The 19,156-nt window shown below is 39.6% G+C and overlaps 1 protein-coding gene across 1 annotated transcript in view; it reads right to left on the bottom strand.

Annotated features, from left to right (window-relative positions):
- Positions 1-557: 557 nt before the first annotated feature.
- The window catches only part of LOC121240909 (DNA topoisomerase 1-like), a 49,128-nt gene continuing 30,529 nt past the window's right edge, over positions 558-19,156 (bottom strand). Inside the window, exons 13-21 of the mRNA XM_041138433.1 lie at positions 15,587-15,658; positions 15,126-15,233; positions 14,965-15,041; positions 13,568-13,651; positions 13,295-13,406; positions 13,085-13,174; positions 11,969-12,034; positions 11,788-11,883; positions 558-1,180 (exon numbers count right to left, since the gene is read on the bottom strand). Of these exons, the coding sequence (XP_040994367.1) occupies positions 1,058-1,180; positions 11,788-11,883; positions 11,969-12,034; positions 13,085-13,174; positions 13,295-13,406; positions 13,568-13,651; positions 14,965-15,041; positions 15,126-15,233; positions 15,587-15,658 (828 nt within the window). The 3' untranslated portion in view covers positions 558-1,057. The remainder of the gene's footprint in view (positions 1,181-11,787; positions 11,884-11,968; positions 12,035-13,084; positions 13,175-13,294; positions 13,407-13,567; positions 13,652-14,964; positions 15,042-15,125; positions 15,234-15,586; positions 15,659-19,156) is intronic.

The raw sequence follows: 19,156 nt of genomic DNA, 5'->3' as shown, positions 1-19,156 counted from the left end.
TTCATTGTCCTTTTATTAAATAAAGCTGATAAATCGATGTGACTAAATGTAATATGTTACATGTATTTTTCGTAAAATTAGTCTGCACCTCTGTATCTTAGCAAACCAAAGAGGAAACAACGTCATAAAGGTAGTATTTTTATGCAATCCATTATTGCCAATAGCAAGAGGTAATAATTCACTGAAATCTTCAGCTTTGAAAGCAAGAACTAGCGTTCATAGCTAGTGAAAAAGACGGCAGAGGGTTACTTAATAAAAAAGAAGCAAACAAAGAGATCAATTTCATACCACAAAATACATCATTAAAATATTAAAAACTTGAAAGGAATGCTATTAAACTCGAATAAAACCAGGCACTATTCTCCAACATTATTACTGTGAGGGAACAAGGGGCTTAAATAAATGAATACGACAAACAAAACCCTGTTCGTTGCTCCAAGCAGACAATATTGCATGCAAATTGATTTCACCTGAAAGAGTCACGAACGCTTGCATATTCTGCATCTTCTAATTAACCATAAAGAAAAAGGAGAATAAAATTTCCATAAGAGCAGGACTTATTAGAAGCTTCAATAGCTGCTGAATACTCAATCACCAATATCATTTGGGTTGTTTGTAAAGTTAAAGAGCTTTCATATATATTCTAGGAACAAGGAATATATGCGTTCTATAGAGAGAAAAAAAACAGATTATAAAGACATCAAAACTACGGGGATCAGACAGACGCTCGTCCCCATATTCCGAATAAATGCTAGTTGCATATCTCAACCGACATCATTATTTTGACATAATGATGAAGTGGGATCAACATATACATGATCCCAAAAGAATCGACAACAATTGTACATGATCATACAACAAGAATTACAAACAGACGAATTACTATCACAGTTTGTGTGCGCACCTCTTGTTGATGCACAAAAGAGTCTCCAGGTGATGGAAGTTGATGCTCCAGCATTGATCAAATCTTGTTGCAGAGTGGACAATTTGCCACTATTTAGTATTTCATAAGTTATTAGTCTGCAAAGAACTTGTACTCTTCTACTATTTGCCAAGGCTACATGGCCCGTGCAGCTTCTTCAACCTTTGGTTTGTTCTTAGGTCGGCCACATCGTCTAACATCTTTACTCGACAAGAGCTTTAATGCTTTCTCGAGGGTGATTTCATTTGGCTTCACATTCTGCACATTTTAGAACACAAATCCATTATTTTAAAATTAACCATGGTAAGCCTCACATTGATAATCACTTGAAGTTAATCGAGCCAAGTTTTGCAAAGACATCGCTAAAGAACATGAGGAAATGGTAGTACAACAAACTCACACATACATTGGAAGCACTTACGTAAAGTTTTTAGTTTCGAATAGAGGACTGTTCATCCGGGTTTCGGACCGGGTATACCTGCCCTGGAACCTGGATTTCAAACCCAGGCCGAGTTCCGGACCGGGTATACCTGATTATGACCCTTGAAAAGCATATTTTTTATATATAAAACAACTAATTATCATTTTAACTAAATGCATCTAAAAAAAAGAAATTCATTATTTATCATATAAAATGCATGCAACATATAATGCAACTCACCACTACATATTACATTATTTGATATTTTATATATTATATTACAAAACACAAAATTACAAGCCATGATTGATCATCATCAGTTTAATCAGGAAGAGCTTCTGGAATACTTGGTGCCAGATCTCCTTCATTGCTCCCCTTGCACGTCGAGCTTCTATTACAATTCCAAAACATGTTGAGCTTCTAGAAACCAGAGGCATGCCACAACATCCCCTTGCACATTAATATATATAAAGCAAAAGACATGGAAATCAGTTAAATAAATAGCTTGTACCCCACAACATCCCACAAACTCCATCTCAATCCACTCTGAAAAGAATCCTAGAGAGATTAGCGATGATGTATAATTAATCCTTCTAGAATGCAGCTAGCAATCAACTAATTAATGACTCGTGGAGGGATAGAACCAAACAGACCCCTGTTTGTAGCAAATCAATCGGCCTAGACATGCATGCATACCTCAAAAATCACCTGCTCAATGCATGGTGACATTTAATTGGGAGCTTCATGACAACCAACTAGTTTTCAGTTGGTAGAAGTGATATTGATTCTAGGCATGTTACCAGTTATTTTTAAATTAGCAACAGCACCAGAGTTACACTCACTTTTTGCATATTGCATCAACTTTTTTAAGCATCAGAAGAAAAGGTTGATTTCACTTTTTGAATTACACTCACTTTTTTTTTTTTGGATAAGTAATCGAAGATTTTCAGTATAAGCTATCTTGAGGATAGAATAAGATCATATTGGAAGAAGTATGTTAAGTGTCAAAGTTGTTCTGAATACCCTTTCCATAGGGATTGTATCATATTATATAGATAAATGTTTACATAATAGTGCCTGATTTCCTGGCTTCATGTCTACAAGTGAGTGCCAGAATTCCTGGCTTTGTGTCTACAAATTTTCTGGGTTTGTCTATTTACAATAGTTAGTGGGTGGCATGAGATAATGTACAACTAAGTGTTAGAGATAATGATATGAAATCCTATCTTAGTGTCATCCCCCCTCAAATTGATGCTGGAAAATCTAGAAGCATCAATTTGTTAATCAAGAATTGATGTCGATGCCTAGGAAGAGCTTTAGTGAAAATGTCGGCCGTTTGAAGTGTGGTTGAAATGTGAGGAAGAGTAATCACATGTTTGTCAAAGGCTTCACGGATGGAATGACAATCAACTTCGATGTGTTTCGTGTGCTCATAGAAAATAGGATTAGCAGCAATCTGAATAGCACTGGTATTATCAGCATGGAGAGGAGTGGAATGAAGCTGAGGAAAGCCATGTGATCTCAGAATAAGCGGAAGACATAGCACAATACTCAGACTCGATGGAGGACTTGGAAACTCTATCTTGCTTCTTGCTCTTCCAAGAAATGAGTGCATTGCCTAAGAACATGCATCACCCAGTAATAGAACGAAGAGTATCCACACATCTAGCCCAATCAACATTACTATACCCTGCCAACTGTAAGGAAGATTCTTTAGGAAAGAACAACCCGTGTGCAGAGGTTCCCTTCAGATAGTGGATAATACGTCGGACAACAACTAAATGAAGATGTCGGGGAGTCTAGATAAATTGATTGACTTGCTGCACAGCAAAAGAAATGTAAGGACGAGTAATCGTTAGGTAGTTCACACTCCCAACGAACTGCCGATACAATGATGGATCTGAGAGAAGCTCACCTTCCTCCTGATGAAGCTTGAGATTTACCTCTAAGGGAGTAAGAACAGAGTTACCCGATTGGAGAGTAGCCAATAAAATCACCTCCTGCATGTATTTGTGCTGGTGTAACAATGTACCAGCCTGAGTAATCTGCACCTCAAGGCCAAGAAAGTATTGCAGGGGACCAAGATCTTTCATGTGAAAAGAGGCCTTGAGATGCTGTTGTACTTTCTGAATTAATTCAATATCAGAGTCGGTGATCACAATGTCATCAACATATACCAGAAAATTTACAATTCCTAAAGAAGTCTTGCAAATAAAAAGAGAAGAATCAAACTGACTCTGAGTAAAATGAAAAACAAGTAGGGTAGAGCGAAATTTATCAAACCATACACGCGGAGCCCGTTTCAATCCATACAAGGATCGTCGTAGCCGGCAAACCTCTGAGGAAGGTGTGGCAAACATCTCGAGAGGTGGAGACATAGATTTCTTCCTTCAGATCCTCATCTAGAAAAACATTCTTCACATCCATCCTGTCTGAGAGACTACCCTTGCAACGCAACAATTGCCAAGATACTCCTCACAGTAGTCATTTTGACAATAGGTGCAAATGTCTCTTCATAATCAATACTATACTCCTGCTGGTTCCCAAGAGCCATGAGGCGGGCTTTATATTTGTCCAGTGAGCCATCAGACCAAAACTTGACTGAGTACACCCATTTACAACCAATAGGTTTGACACCATAAGGACAAGTCACAAGATCCCAAGTGTGATTGTCTTGAAGAGCTTGGATTTCTTCTTGCATGGCCTGCTACCAACATGCTTAGGTGGCTGCTTGGGTATAAGAGTGAGGAACAGAAACAGTGTCGAGAGTGGCAGTAAGCGAAGCATGAGGAAAACCATACCTATTCGGTGGATGTGTAACCCGAGTGGAATCCCGAGGTATAGGAACCACAGAATCAGATGCGGATCAGTGTATGGAAGGGGTGTTGAAGAAGGGAGAAGACGACGATGATACACCACACCTAGTCTAAATCGCTCAATAGAAGAAGACATTGTCAAAAGCAGGTAGAAAAGTAATAGGAGGGTTAGAAACAACCTGGGACTGAAAGAAATATTAATTTTCGATGAAAACCACATTCCGGGAGATTCATAATTTGTTTGCATGAGTATCATAACAAACAAATCCTTTCTGAGTAAGACTATATTCCATAAAGGCAAACATGACAGATTGGGCAGCAAGCTTGTGACGCTCAATAGGTGGCAGATGAACAAAACATATACATCCAAAAGTATGAAATGATTGATACTCGAGATATGCCAAACAATCGAAAATAGGGAGAATCATAATTTAGAGTGACAGTAGGCAAACGATGATCAAATAGGCAGCAGTAGATAGAGCTTCTACCCAGAATTTAGAAGATATAGAAGAATCAATCAACAAAGTATGAACGACATCTAATAGATGACGATTCTTGCATTCAGCGACTCCATTTTATTGAGGTGTGTAAGGGCAAGAACGCTGAGAAATGATCCCCTTTTGCTGAAGAAAAGTTTGAAAAGAGTGAGACATGTACTCCCCCCCTGAATAGAAGGGTAAAGATTGGATACAAGTACTGAACTGTGTCTCGACAAGCACAACAATTTTTTGAAAGACAGAAAACACGTCAACTTTAGAACAGATAAAATATATCTAGGTGAATCGACTATAATCATCGACAAACATCACAAAATAACAATACTGACCATGAGAAATAATAGGACTCACACCCCAAGCGTCAGTATGCACAATCTCAAAGCAATTAAAAGCACGACTACTATGCGCACAAAAATGTAAGGTTTTACTTTGACCAAGATGACAAGTAGCACAATCAAAAGATACAGGAAAGGAAGAGAAAGAATCTTTGTTGTCCAAAAAACCATGTTTCATAAGATGAGTCAAGACACAAAATTAGGATGACCTAATTTCTTATGCCAGACTTCATTAGTATTGGCAATGGTCGTACAAGCAAGAGAAACATCAGGAATAGAAAATTGTGAAGGAAAAAAACAACCTACTTTAGGCCCCTTCGCGATCACTGTCCTTGACACCTGATCCTATACGATACAACCACCACGAAAAAAATGAACATCACAGTTATTGTCTACCAATTGTCCAATAGAAATCAAATTGGTATACAATCCAGGAGAGACAAAGATATTGCGAAATGAATACCATCAACAGTAATAGGAAGTGTACTGCCATCAGCAATCTGAATATTTTGTGTGCCTCTATACTTACGAACACCATGAAGACTAGTCGAATTACCAATCATATGATTAGAAGCATCCGAATCAACAATCCAAGAAGTTGAGTTAGTACCCATACCTTTCAGGCCCAAGGCCGAAAAAGCAGATACAATCATCTATTGGACCATTGCTGGTGTGAGAACAGATGATTCAAGGCTTACAGTATAGGGCGCAGAAGAAGACAAGGACTGAACAGAAGCTTGGGATTGGCGATTCTAAGGCCGTACTTTACAATCTTTGATGATATGGCCTTCTTTCTTGTAGTAGTTGCAAACTTTCTTAGGGCAATTGCGGTCAATGTGACCAAACTGCTTGTAGTTAAAACACTGCAACCTATTCCTCCCTCTCCCTTGTGCTGCATAGACTACAGTAGCAGATTCAGAAGTCATACTTATCTGAGTGCAGAGCCGTTGTTCTTCACACAATAATTCTCCCAAACAAATATTCAAAGAAGGAACCGGATTACGGTTCAATAGACTAACCCAGACAGCTTCAAATTCAGGCCGCAACTTAATCAGAAATTGGTTGTGTTGACTCTCAGCATGAACCACTTGAAGTGCCTCTTGTGCCACCAGGCTAACCTTAGTATGAACAATTGCAGAATATTCGCTCCAAAGATTAATAAAACCCGAGTAAAACTATTCAATGGTCGAATTACCTTGACTAAAATTACTAATTTCCAACTCTAATTGAAACTTCCTAACTGTGATCTTTGACCAATCTTCATTGTTTTATTACGGCTCGGGCTATGTGGAACTATCTCCACCGTATTTATTAGGGCTCAATCGTCCCCAGTAGCCAAGAGACTACCTTAGCATCCTTGACCTCCCATTGTGCAAGTCCTTTTCATCAATGGGAACTTTAGCAGAACTATTAATATGATCTGATAATTCTTTCCATTTCAAGAACATTTTAAATTGAAATTCCCACATAGGAAAATTCTTTCCAGTAAAACGTACAATAGTATTTTCAATGGACATGATTAAAGCCTAAAAAAAAGTAGCCCAAGCATTTAAAAAAATAACAGCAATCCCAAATCAAATCAGTTCCAACTTCAAGTGAAAGAGAGGCCCAAACACGTAATGTAAGTTAGAGAAGCCCACGGACACAGAGTGATTAGGCCCAATCACGTAGTAAGAGGGCTCAAATAATACCTGCCCACCTACCACTTGGCACGAAACACTTCACTCCCAAGCACAAAGTAATCGGCAAACCAAGGATCCAAGATGCCGAGATCACGCAGACAAGCCAACCAGCACCAGCCTCCCAAAACCAACGCCAACAGAAGTCGCCAACCACCTTGTAGCCGCCACAGAATAGCCACCAGGTCTCAAGCTCAGCATCATCTCAACCTCTCGATTCAGATAGAACACATTGAGAAGCCCATAGAGGAAGACGTGTCCTTCACAGCACCAAGAACAACTCAGAAGACGTCGGATTCACCACGAAACATGCCGAAAACCACCACCAATGACCACTTAACCACCACAAAACAAAACGGACACCACCACAGAGATGGCTGACTGCCACTGAACAATAAATTCACAACGTGGGTCACCCTCAAACGACGCCGATGACCACCAAAAATTGCCAACAGACACCAAAACGGCAACCCACAACCGAGAACAACTACAGACAGCTTCAACTCCCACGAAGAGCAAAAAAATCTTGCAAACACTGGTAACAATATTCTCTCGAGAATAACAAAAAAAAAATTGCACTCAGTGATTAAGACCAAATCAGAGGAGGAGGGGCTCTGATACCATGTCAAAGTTGGTCTGAATACCCTTTCCACAGGGATTGTATCTTATTATATAGATAAATGTTTACATAATAGTGCCAGATTTCCTGGCTTATTTCTTGGCTTCAGGTCTACGAGTGCCAAAATTCCTGGCTTTGTGTCTACAGATTTCTTGGGTTTATGTCTACATATAATAGTCAGTGTTAGAGACAATGATATTAAATCTTATCTTGGTGACATTAAGCACTGGTCATTATTACATATAGAGTTTGATAGTAGCATTGATAGTAGCACTCCATGAACATCATAACAAATTAAGCCAAATAACAATAAGGGAAGAAAGTCAAGTATGAGAAGCCCCAACACATGCCACTCCACACCCTTCTTTCTTGGCTATGCTTAGCTGGCAAAGGGAACACATTTTTTTTTTTTTTTTTGAAAAGGAGCTTAAAGCTCATTCATTCATTCAATAGAAGATCAGAAATACACGAGGGAGGATCCTCAATGTCTACAAAAGTTTCAGATGAAAGGAGAGCCTTTCCAGCTAGCACATGAGCTAATCTATTGGCTTTTCTATAAACATGCTTAACGGACCAGACCTCAAATGGACAAAGGAGTTTGTGTGTATCCTGGGTAACCATAGCCATTGAAGACTCATTCTTGGCCTTTGACAAAAGAGCCGAAACAACCTGCTGTGAATCCCCCTCTAGAACCACCTTTGACAGACCAAGCTGCAGACCAAATTTTGTTGCCTCATACGCCCCACAAGCTTCAGCTAATGCTGGATCAGGATACAGGGGTCTACTTACTCTCAGTGCAGCAATCATAAGAAATTTGTGATCCCTGATAATAACCCCTATACCAATTATGCCTCTATATTTATCCACTGCAGCATCCCAATTCATTTTGAACTGATTTTCAGGGGGGGGGAGACCACCTTTCCATCTGGCCCTCTTTTGGTTGATGACTTCTTGAGAACCTGCATGGTTCCAACTCAAGCAAGGCTTCTGAGGCCTGTCTAGTCACCACTTTAGGATGCGGGAAGTCCTTTTGGAAGATAAACGTGTTCCTTCTATGCCAAATGAGTCTTGACACAGTGGCAAATTTTTCCAGGACCTTCATCTCAGCATACTGACAGAGTAAGTGCCATAGCTCACTAAATGTCATGGGAGGAAAATATTTCTTCTGAAGGAACCTAGAGCATAGGCCCCACACATCTTGAGCTGCAGGGCAGCTCCATGCCATATGGAAAACAGTTTCCTCTTCTCTCAAACAGATTGGGCACCAAGGCTTCTCAGAAATTCTCTTTTTGAACAAGTTGCTTAGTGTGGGGAGACCATTTCTACATGCTTTCCAAAGAAAATTCTCAGTAGCTGGTACCACATTAAGCTTCCATAAGACCTTCCATTCCTCTGAGAGCTGCTCTCTATTAGAGGATTGACCCTGAGCTTGAGTCAACAATTCCTTTTGGAGATGGTATGCCCTTCGAACTGTGAAAAGGCCATTTGCAGCACTCCTCCATATGCAGCTTTTTGCTTATGACTCTCACCTCTGGTTGTACTGTACCTGTCATAACCTTTTTGTGGTCAACAGACCTAGCTCCTTGATCTTCACTGTTTGGAGCCTGCCCAAGCTTTTTTCCTGGTTTCCATGGTGTGGAGGCTGGAACGAGTTCTCACCATAGCGCTGCGTATCAGGAGCTCCTGCTCTAGGAGGGGCGGCCCTAAGCCAAGGGCCATACTGGTGGCCTGCTTCCTTTTGAACAAAACGACTATTCCCTGAGCAAAGCCTGGTATGTTTGATAGCTCCACATTCAAAACAGAAAGATGGCAGCCTTTCATATTTGAAAGGGATCCAGTGCTGCATCCCTTCCAACTCTAAAAACCTCCCTCGGATTAAAGGCTTTGTTATGTCAATCTCTACTCTGGCTCTTAATGTGCTTCCCCATCCACATCCTGCTTCATCGGTTTCAACCTCCTCCACACTTTCCATTCCAGAAAACAGCTTCACCCCAATCTCTCTTGTCATGCATGCCAGGGGCATATCGTGTGCTTGGACCCAGAAAAATTCTCTAGAGAAAGTTAACTCTTTTAATGGGGCTTGCCCATCAATCTCTTGTAAACAAATAAGGTTTTTGTCAAACGACCATGGCCTCCCCTAAAGCACCTTAACTTTATCCCGTTCATGCTGGAACTCGACAAGCATCCTGTTTTCTCCCACATCTTTGAACTGAAACCACCCCTCAGATCTCCAAACCTTTGACATGGTTGTCCTGAAGGCCTGACGGTTCACCACTCTGTCTGCATTGATCATTAAGAGTAAACATCTTTTGCCTTTTACCTTTAGAGGTTCCAGAACTTCACTCTCCACTCTCATGGTATCATACTTTCGTTCCGTTAGAGAGAGCCCTTCCCATTTCTTCTGCAGCGCCTCCTCCATGATGGAGAAAAACAATTGAAAACTCCCTAGACCACGTCCAGAAGACTGAACCTCTTTGCCGAGCAAAGACTCTCCTCACCACCCAGTGAGACTCTTGCATCCGTTGTGGCAAAGGGAACACATTAGATATAAATTGTCTGCTAGTATCCTTATATATCTATTTACAAGCATAGTTGTCTACTTAATCTCAAATGATTTGTTTTATTTACATAAAGACTACCATTTTATCAAACATATGATGTTTTTAATGGCAATCCCCAACCAAAAGTGTGGGCAAACCTAGCATAAGATCCAAATATCAATCCAACACTTGTAAATTCAAAAAACAGAACAAGCACCCATGTAAAGGAGATACTTTATTCAACTATAAAAATGCTAGCACCGAAAACCCTAAAAAAAGCCCATATTATTATGTTCTTAAACTATTTTTTTTGTTTGAAAAGCATATCTCCATGAAATAATGCAAGAAACTGATTTTCTAAGAACATCAAAGTCATATACCAGATCTCCACGAGTTAAACAACCCAAAATAAATAAATAAATAAATAACCTAGATATTAGAGCACATCAAGGATTCTAAGATCTACAAATAAATAGAATATATAATGCAAATTATGGCATCGGATCTAAGAGTAGATCTAGAACAAAAAAGCAAAACAACTCAAAGCCACGTCTTAGATCTAAGCATAGATCTACGAGTATTAGGGTTTCGGCACTTGGCAGAGGAAGGCTAGGGTTTCGACAGAAAATACCGAAATTTCCCTCACCTAGTCGGGGAATGGAACCCTGACGAGAGAGAGAGAGAGAGAGAGAGAGACGACGGAGCAACGGAGGTGATGAAGGCAGAGGAGGCTAGGGTTTCGGCACGAGTGAGAGTGAGAGTGAGAGAGGACATTAGTGCAAGTTGCAGAGAGAGAGAGAGATCTGAAGGAGTGATTATAGTGAATTCGAAAATCTAAAGGGTTTCAACCCTTTGCCCTTTGGGCTTTGAGCTTATGTCGTTTTGATATGGGGGTTCTAAAAAAAAAATCCGAGTACCGAGTTTTAAATCCAGGTTTCGGGTTTGAAATCCGGTACCCAAACCGGATGAAACTGGGTTTAGTCATGCGGATACCGGCCTGGGTATGTTTCAGGCTGGAACCTGGTTTTCCGAGCCAGGACCAAGCCAGGAAAAAACCCGGCTCGAATGAACAGTCCTAGTTTCGAGCTTATCATAAGCAAACAAACAAATAATCAAAACAACACACATTTCAGAACACAATCCATCAACAAGTTAAATATGCTACTGAACCTTTTTTTTTTTTATAAGACAGACAAAAACAAAATTTGTTATCAACCTTTATAACACACTAGAACTGCGAAAAAGCTGAATGGACCAATTAAACTGCAGAAAGAATAACATAGCATCATACTCCATACTCATTTGACCATAACTCACACCAAAATTTGTCAAGTTAGTTAACGTTAAGAAACAACGCTATCCAAAATGTGCTCTGATATCTTTAAATGTATTTCAAGGCACCAAATGCATTTAGAAGATGATTGATCAACATCATACAGGTAGCAATACCATTTGTACCTTCCAACTTATCAAAATAAAATTTGTAACTTCCAAGTACAATCATGAAATTCAAACACACATAGGACCAACCAATCTAAAGTTAGAAATTACGAATGAAATGGTGATATTATAAGCTAAACAAATATGATAAATAATGGCCCACTTGTCAGTTATGAAACAAATTTTGCACAATATTTCTAGGTTTTAACCATCTGATAAATAACTTCTCTAGATACAATATGTAAACTTTTGTCGTCTTTATCACGTGTTATATGCCTCGATGCATTTTACGGGAAGTATTATTTTTCCATGCTAGATCCCCTTTTACATTTCCCATCTAAACATTTAGTGCCTTTACATCATCACATCTCAGACACTGCAAAATAAATTTATAACAAAGCTTTGAACTGCATAGCGACTAAACTTATAAAAAAAACCCATAGCGACTAAACTTAAAAAAATTGTTTTAGACGATCACCACCATGTTACAGCAAAATGCTAAACAAATAGAAGCATACCTTGGGGACTGGAGCATTTGAACTTCGATGTTTAATAGAAAATCCCAGCTTTGCAAGCCTTAACACCACTGGTTGGCCATCCTTTGGATGGTTCCCCTGAGAAGACGGTGAAATGAATAAGCTCAGCAATACATAAAGAAATAAACGAAAGAAAACTCAATTTAGAGAATGACAACCATACCAATGTCACAGGGTAGCGCAGCAACTCAAGAGCATCTTCAATAGTAAAAGACTCCACATCCTTTATCTGAAAAGAATAGATTTTTAAAGCACATAAACCCAATTAAAAGTATCACAATAAGAGTGTTTGCATGGGAGAAACTGGGGAAGAAAAAGGGCAAAACAGTGGTAATGGTAAGACAAGTAAATAGAAGTTCAAGCATGACCACTAACATACAAAAACAGCTAATTAAGCAAGACCATGAACATTCAGTTTTACCGTGGTTGATACAATTTAATCATACTGGGTGCTGACAATCGATCCATATAAGAGAACTCTGAAAAGAAAAAAAAAAGGACTGAATATGGATGGAAGCAGAAAGAAAGGGACCTGAATTAGAATTTGGTGAAAAATACCGCTTTAGAAAGGGTAATGGACCACCAAAAAAGTTGGGAAGCAGATGGACTACAAAGGTGATGTCCATTAAACAACATGCAAGAAATCCCAGGAGAGAATGATAAGTTGCCGTATGTATTTATTTATTTATTTATTGTTTCAGGATGTGTAACCTTGCCAAGGAAGAACCCTCCGGAACACCCTTAGGGAGTAAACCCTGGATACATGACCCCAACCGCCAGAATGGTGTAGGCAATACCTAGTGCGAACTGAACCCAAGATGTATGAGTCTACAGTTCATCCTAAGCTCACCCTTTGACCACTAGGTTGCACCCTGATGGTAAATAAGTTTTTTTTTTTTAAGTAAAAGGTAATAAGTTACAGTTGATATGCTGCATCTGCATGGTTAATGGGATTCCTCGCAAAAAAAAAAATGCATAACTTTAATTCCCCGTGATAATCATTTTGCAAAAAAGACAGATACAAACACAATTCACTTGTTGACAAGATAAACGATATTCAACACAGCATGACCAGAGAGGAGCACATGGTCGTGCCAACAGACAACAAATGGGAATTATGAATTTTGATATTTGCTTGAAACATGAAAGATGCAAAGATATGTGTATATATATATATATATATATATATGCATATATATAATAGGATCCACTTCAATGCAAAAGCTTGCAAAAAGACAGGAGTTGGTTCCAAAAGGTCGTCAAGAATGATGTTACATACATGGGAAACAGAGGTTCTTTTAGGCAAGTATCCCTTCCTGTCTTCACCAAGCTGTACATAGAATCCATATGGACCATTCTTCAAAAGGACCTGAAAGGATAGAACATTTGCGCTTGACATGTACAATAAATATAACAATTGCATCAAAACAAATCAAACTCCACTGATAACATAAAACAAGTTATTCCAAGAACAAAATTCAATCCAAACCTTTTCGGTGGAACCAGGATTAATACCCAGCACTTTTGGCTCCTCTATGTTGTCCTTTTGAGGAGCAACTTCTTCATCATCATCATCACCATATAATGTCTTGGCAATATATCTATTCACAGCAACCAGAACAAATAACAGGTAATCAATAAGGAGTTTTTCGTCACTATTGACAATCTTTATCACTAGCACGGATTTCAGTAGAACATGTATGAAGAACTTTTAGGCATATAACATAGAAATTAAGCTGTTATCATGCAGTTTCGTACTCACTTGCACTTTGGGTGTTGATCACAACCAATAAAATATCCAGCACCGTATCTGCTTACTTTGAAAATCAAAGTGCCCTCCATACAACTGAGACATGTCCAGACAAAGATTACTGTAAGACCATTGAAGAGTGAAGCAATAAAAAACATGTAGGGAAATTTTAAAACAAAATATTAAATCATCATATTAGAGCTAAGAACTGCAATAACTCCACAAAAACAAGAAATGAAATCATATTTAATTACATCAGAACAATTTCCAAGTGTTGCATCTGTGGTGGAATTTGCAATTACTCCACATCATTATTTAGAAACTGTGGAATACATAATTTGGCAAGCTCATCACTGGTTTGTCTCCTTTCCATGCCCATCATGCTCACCAATATCAATTTGTCCATAAATTGAGTGCTTAAAATTAAAATTCTATTGAAGTATTTTATAATTAAATAACTGTGTGAACAACAGTATATCCCGTATTTTGCTTGAAGGATGTGGGACGATAACATTTAATCCAAGTATACCACAAAGAAATGTCCTTCGGGTGTAAAATAGGAAGTTGCGTGCATGGTGTGCTTTTTTTTTAGGGGGCTAGTGTATGTGCATATCTAGAAATCTCAATTATTTTCAAAAGCCTCTTAAAGCAGAAAATCAGGATTTTTTTATGTTACTACTTCATTGGGAGATCATCAAGACTTTGTGGAATGAAAGTTTTTGCTCAGTTGGGATTTAGCTTGGGTGATGCCGAGAAGGGCAAGCGACGTCCTAGCTTCTTGGAGAGGCATTCGGGACAACTCTCAAATTGCAGCAATATGGAAGATGGTACAAATATGTCTATTGTGGTGCATTTGGAGGGAGAGGAATGAAGAAGCTTTGAAGACCAACAGCGGTTAATGGATAAGTTTAGAACTTATTTTTTCCAATTCTTTACTCCATTGGTCGATTGTAACTGATTTTCATGGCATGACCTTCCATGAATTCCTTGTATCACTAACCTAGCACGTTTAGGCGTTGCTCTTGTATATGTCCTGTATACTTGGGCTCTTGCCTACACTTTTGATCAATAAAAATTTGTTTACCGCTAAAAAAAAATAAGTTAGTGATATGCTCAAGGCTTGACACACAGACGCAAGGAATTAATCAAATCAATGGAGCATATAATCTGATGGAAGAGGGATAAAAAGTAAACAAATTATTTTCCTCTGAAACTGAAGCATCCGAGCACAGTAAAATGTCAAATTAATCATTTTTAACAGTAAACCAAATGGCATCATCTTCATCACCTTCCCCATAAACAGAAGGTTGAGTGTGACTTCAGACAGAAGTCACTGCTCCTTTTCATAATTATGTACATTTTTCAGTTCCCACAGAACACAGAAATGGAAGCATGTGCCATATACATACCTTGGGCATGTTCTGCTTTTATCTGGGAGAGAATCGAATAAGGAATCCCCGAACTTTTTCTCCAACATTTTCTCCACCTGAAAATATTTTTAAGCGATAGTAATTGAAAGTTCCTGCCATGGGGATAGCACACTCAGGACCTTCAACGAAAGAAAGCCAACCTGGTGAATATGGACGCTATTAGCACGATCACAATATGAGCTGAATCTTGTCCAATAATCTCTGAGAAGGCCTTTCCATTCAGTTAATCCAGCAGAAACATTATCAAGCTGGCGCAAGAGTTAAAGAAATCAATAATAGAAAAAAAAAGGGCTGAAAAGCTATCCAATTCTGAATCAATTATGTGATAAGAGATAAGGTAAGGTTAGCTTTTTCTAGTCCCTAATGTTTAACTAGGTGTTTCCTTTGTATACTCCTGTGTACTTAGACTATGCCTGTTTCTTTAATAAAACATTATTTTACCTATAAAAAAATAGAGATAAAGTACGGGGAGTCATCATATCACTAAATGTATAAATCATAACGCTACGCAAAGGAGGACGGTACGTTGAAAATTTCACAAAGAAGCACTAGCTAATTACAACCAGAGCAAAGTATGCAACAAAAAGTGCAACTATGTTACCTCAGTCTCCATGTCGGCAGTGAAACTGTAGTCTGAGACCTCTGAAAAATGGTGACAAAGAAATGCTGACACCTAGATAATCAAAACAAAAGCAGATTATAGAAGAGGAAGACAAATATTTCAATAGCATTCCAGAAATACAACATTAAGCATGATATAAATAGGAACTGTTAATCAATAACAAGGCATGAATGGAAAGGAATTGATCTCCTAGACAACTGTAGATGTTTCTATGGTAGTTTCCAAATTGCAGCAGCATGGAAGACGGCATCTATATGTCTATTGTGGTGCATTGGTTGGAAAGGAATTGCCAGAGCTTTGAAGATCAGGGATATTCTCTTAATGAACTTTAAAATTTCGTTTTTAATACATTGTTTCTCTGAGCTATAGCTATAGATTTCAATGGAATCAGTTTTCATGATTTCCTTGTATCCATCTCTAACCCTTAATTGTCTTCTCTTGTATATGTCCTCTCATCCCAGGCAGTGGCATGGCACAGCAGCAACATGGGTATGACCCAGGTCCCAGGCCATGCCTGAGTAGCACAACCCACGAAGTCCACCTTTTTTTTCTAATTTTAGTTTCCAAATGATTTTTTATTTTATTTTTTATTTTCTACACAACACGTGGCATCTAGTCATAGCTAACAAGGCATTTTTTAGTAAATTATTGATGGAAGAACTGATTGATCAAGATTGATTGAAAGCAAAGAGAGTAAAAGATTTAAAATTAAAAACCATGAGGGCGATTTTACTATGTAACCATATAGTTTATCTCAACATTTCAATGGGACCAGACCAACCAATCTTCAAGGCTTTGGTGAGAGGAATTACTTGTCAAAAAAGTTTTATGAGGAAGGAATTAGATGTTCCTAATTGGTTATAGGGAAAACTTTCATACTTTAGGCAACATCTAGTCTTTTCATGAGAAATTTTCTTCTAAAGGGATTTGCTAGTTATTTTCTAACCTTCAAGCCCAACAAATTTTTATCTTTTCAAAAGTGGAGATGATAACAATTACATGGCAATAGTTTCCCTCTCTCATCGACCTTACATGTGAGAGTGTAAACCCTAATACTCCCATCCAGCCACCACCCATTACCCTTCATCGACCGGAGAGTGGCACCTCACCTCCGCCATAGACGAGGCCGACGATCCCTAGCGTCCTCGCTGAGGGCCGCCCGACATCAGTCCTCTCCGGCTAACTGTTTCTTTTTGCGAGATCTCCTTGTCAGAGGTGTCATTTGCCTTCCACCCACACTTGCCAATGAGTGCACCCTCAACACCTCCACAGACAAGGCTGATGGGCCCCGGCAATCTCGTGGCGCTGGTCTTTCCATTAGCAAATAGGACTTTCGCTAGGTCCTTTTCTGCCATCTTCCAGAGTGCTCCGGTGGCCGTGTTGGCTAACTCAGAAAGGTTGTATTTTCTAGAGGGCTACGGTGACAGCCCAACAGTCGCATCTTTCCATTCCCTTCAGCAGGCGATTTGGTCTTTCTCAGAGACGACAGTTCAGTGGTCCTTAGATCTGGTTTCTGATCTCCTTTTATCCTTGAGATGACAATTGGTTGTTGAGCAAGTTTATGATTTTTTCACGACTGGGTTTTGGGGCTATCGGGCTCAGTATGGGTTCTTCTATGGAGTTGATCATAGAATCTAAATCCTTCACACTGGTGAAGGAGGGGAGCATGTTGGCCATTACTGAAAAGAGTCGAAGGGTGATATCAAAATTGGTTCTGGGCTCAACAACATACAGTGGCTAGCCAAGGCCATGGATGGGTGCACAAAGGATGAGAAACAGGATTTTTTCTCAACTGTCCGAGAAGGTAGACACAGTTTCACGGCGCATAGCTGCTCGAGGACGTTATATGGCGGTCGAGGAGTATGGAGGTGGTGGGAGGAGGAATTTTATTTTCATTCCCAATGAGGGGGGCAATGGTTGGAGAAGGATGGGGGAGGTGCTTTGTGAGTTTTCCCTCGGCAAGATCAATCTTGTGGATCAGTCCCGTGTGTGTCATTTTGGGAGTGATGGCTTGGAAGGACAACGAGGTGTTGTAGGACATGGTCCTATCAGGGAGTTGCGTCCAACTCAAAGGCAGGGGGGCTGTAGCAGACATGTAGGTGGCATGGAAGAGAGGGTGAACTTGGAGGTGAAAGACCCAAGTACATCCTCGGTGTCGAGGCGATCCTATGTGGCAGCTCTGAAGATGGGTCATGCCTCAAGGGTTCAGAGTGAGGGGGGTCTGCAAATCACGCCTTAGGACCAGCTTGTCGAGATGCACAATTCTTTGAAGGAGATGGAAACCCAATTGGCCGAATTGAAGGCAGCGATAGCTTGCTTGTTTACGAAAATAGACTTGCTTTCAGTTGGAGGCAACAGGGTTGTAAGAAACAAGATAGGGCCGAACCCTTTAAACTCTGATAAAGGAAAACGGAAAATCGAATTCGGCCCTGTCCCTATAACCAGATCCAGGAGAGTATGACGGGTCAAAAGAAAATCTGGGTTATTTGAAGTGGGGCTACATCCGATATCAGCGTTGAGACATCAATAATGGAATGTCATTCGCCTCGTCTCACAGGATAGACCGATAGTTGGTATTACACCCTCGGTCCCCGAAGAAACTATGGCTCCCTCGTCGGAGTTGAAGGAGAATGGTGTACTGTCGAGGGCTGAAGGAGTTGTAGAATCCACTACCACCCCAGAGGTGAAAGGACTTGCTATCACCCCAGAATCTCCAATGGGGACCCTGAAACCATTGGAGAGAACCAATGGAGTTGCTGGAGAACCAATGAGTCTGGCGTTGGTGCCTCATATAAAGGAATGTCCAAAGTCGGGAGTACAGTTGGATACTGTGTCTAGGGATAATGTTGCTCCCTTGGTCTCTCTTCCTCCAATAGCGGATTGAAGTCTACCTAAAGTTAACGAGATTCAACAGTTCGTGGGAATTTCACATGGAGGATGTGAAGACCAATTTAAAGAACTAATCACTGCGATTGAGACACGTCACGCGCTTGAAACCAAATCAAGTTTCAATAAAAGCAAGGAGTTACAATGTCTTTCTTGGGCAATCAACTACGACGCTAATGGTGGTAACTCAACTAGAGGAAAGTCTAAAGGGAGGACATTGTGAAGTTTTAGTTCTACGGAAGATAAGGGGTTGGGGTTGCGTTTACGGGTAGAGTTTTAGTTGGATTTTTGGGTAGAGTTTTCGTTCTACGGGAAACAAGGGGTTGGGGTCAGGCTTGGTGTATTTTGGGTTGTTTTTCACGGGCTTTTTGGGTCATTAGGAGTTTCTAATATAGGCAAGGTGTTTTCTTGTATACATTCAGTGTACTTAGTTACTCCTTTTCGATATATATAATACATTTACTTATTAAAAAAAAAAAGTGGAGATTTCAGGTCTGACAAAAATTGGAAGCTCACCATCATTCCATGCTTTTTAGCAATTTCAGAAACACCCAATTTGCAAAAGAAAAGGAAAAACTAAAATGAAGGAATTTTGAAACTTCAACATATTAGAATCCTAAGAGTTTTAAATACCCATGACTAGAAAGCATCCTGATAAGACCA

This window comes from Juglans microcarpa x Juglans regia, chromosome 1D (assembly GCF_004785595.1).
Source record: "Juglans microcarpa x Juglans regia isolate MS1-56 chromosome 1D, Jm3101_v1.0, whole genome shotgun sequence".
Taxonomy (NCBI): Eukaryota; Viridiplantae; Streptophyta; class Magnoliopsida; order Fagales; family Juglandaceae; genus Juglans; species Juglans microcarpa x Juglans regia.
Note: the sequence above shows the minus strand (reverse complement) of the source record. Positions and strands in the feature narration are given on the sequence as shown.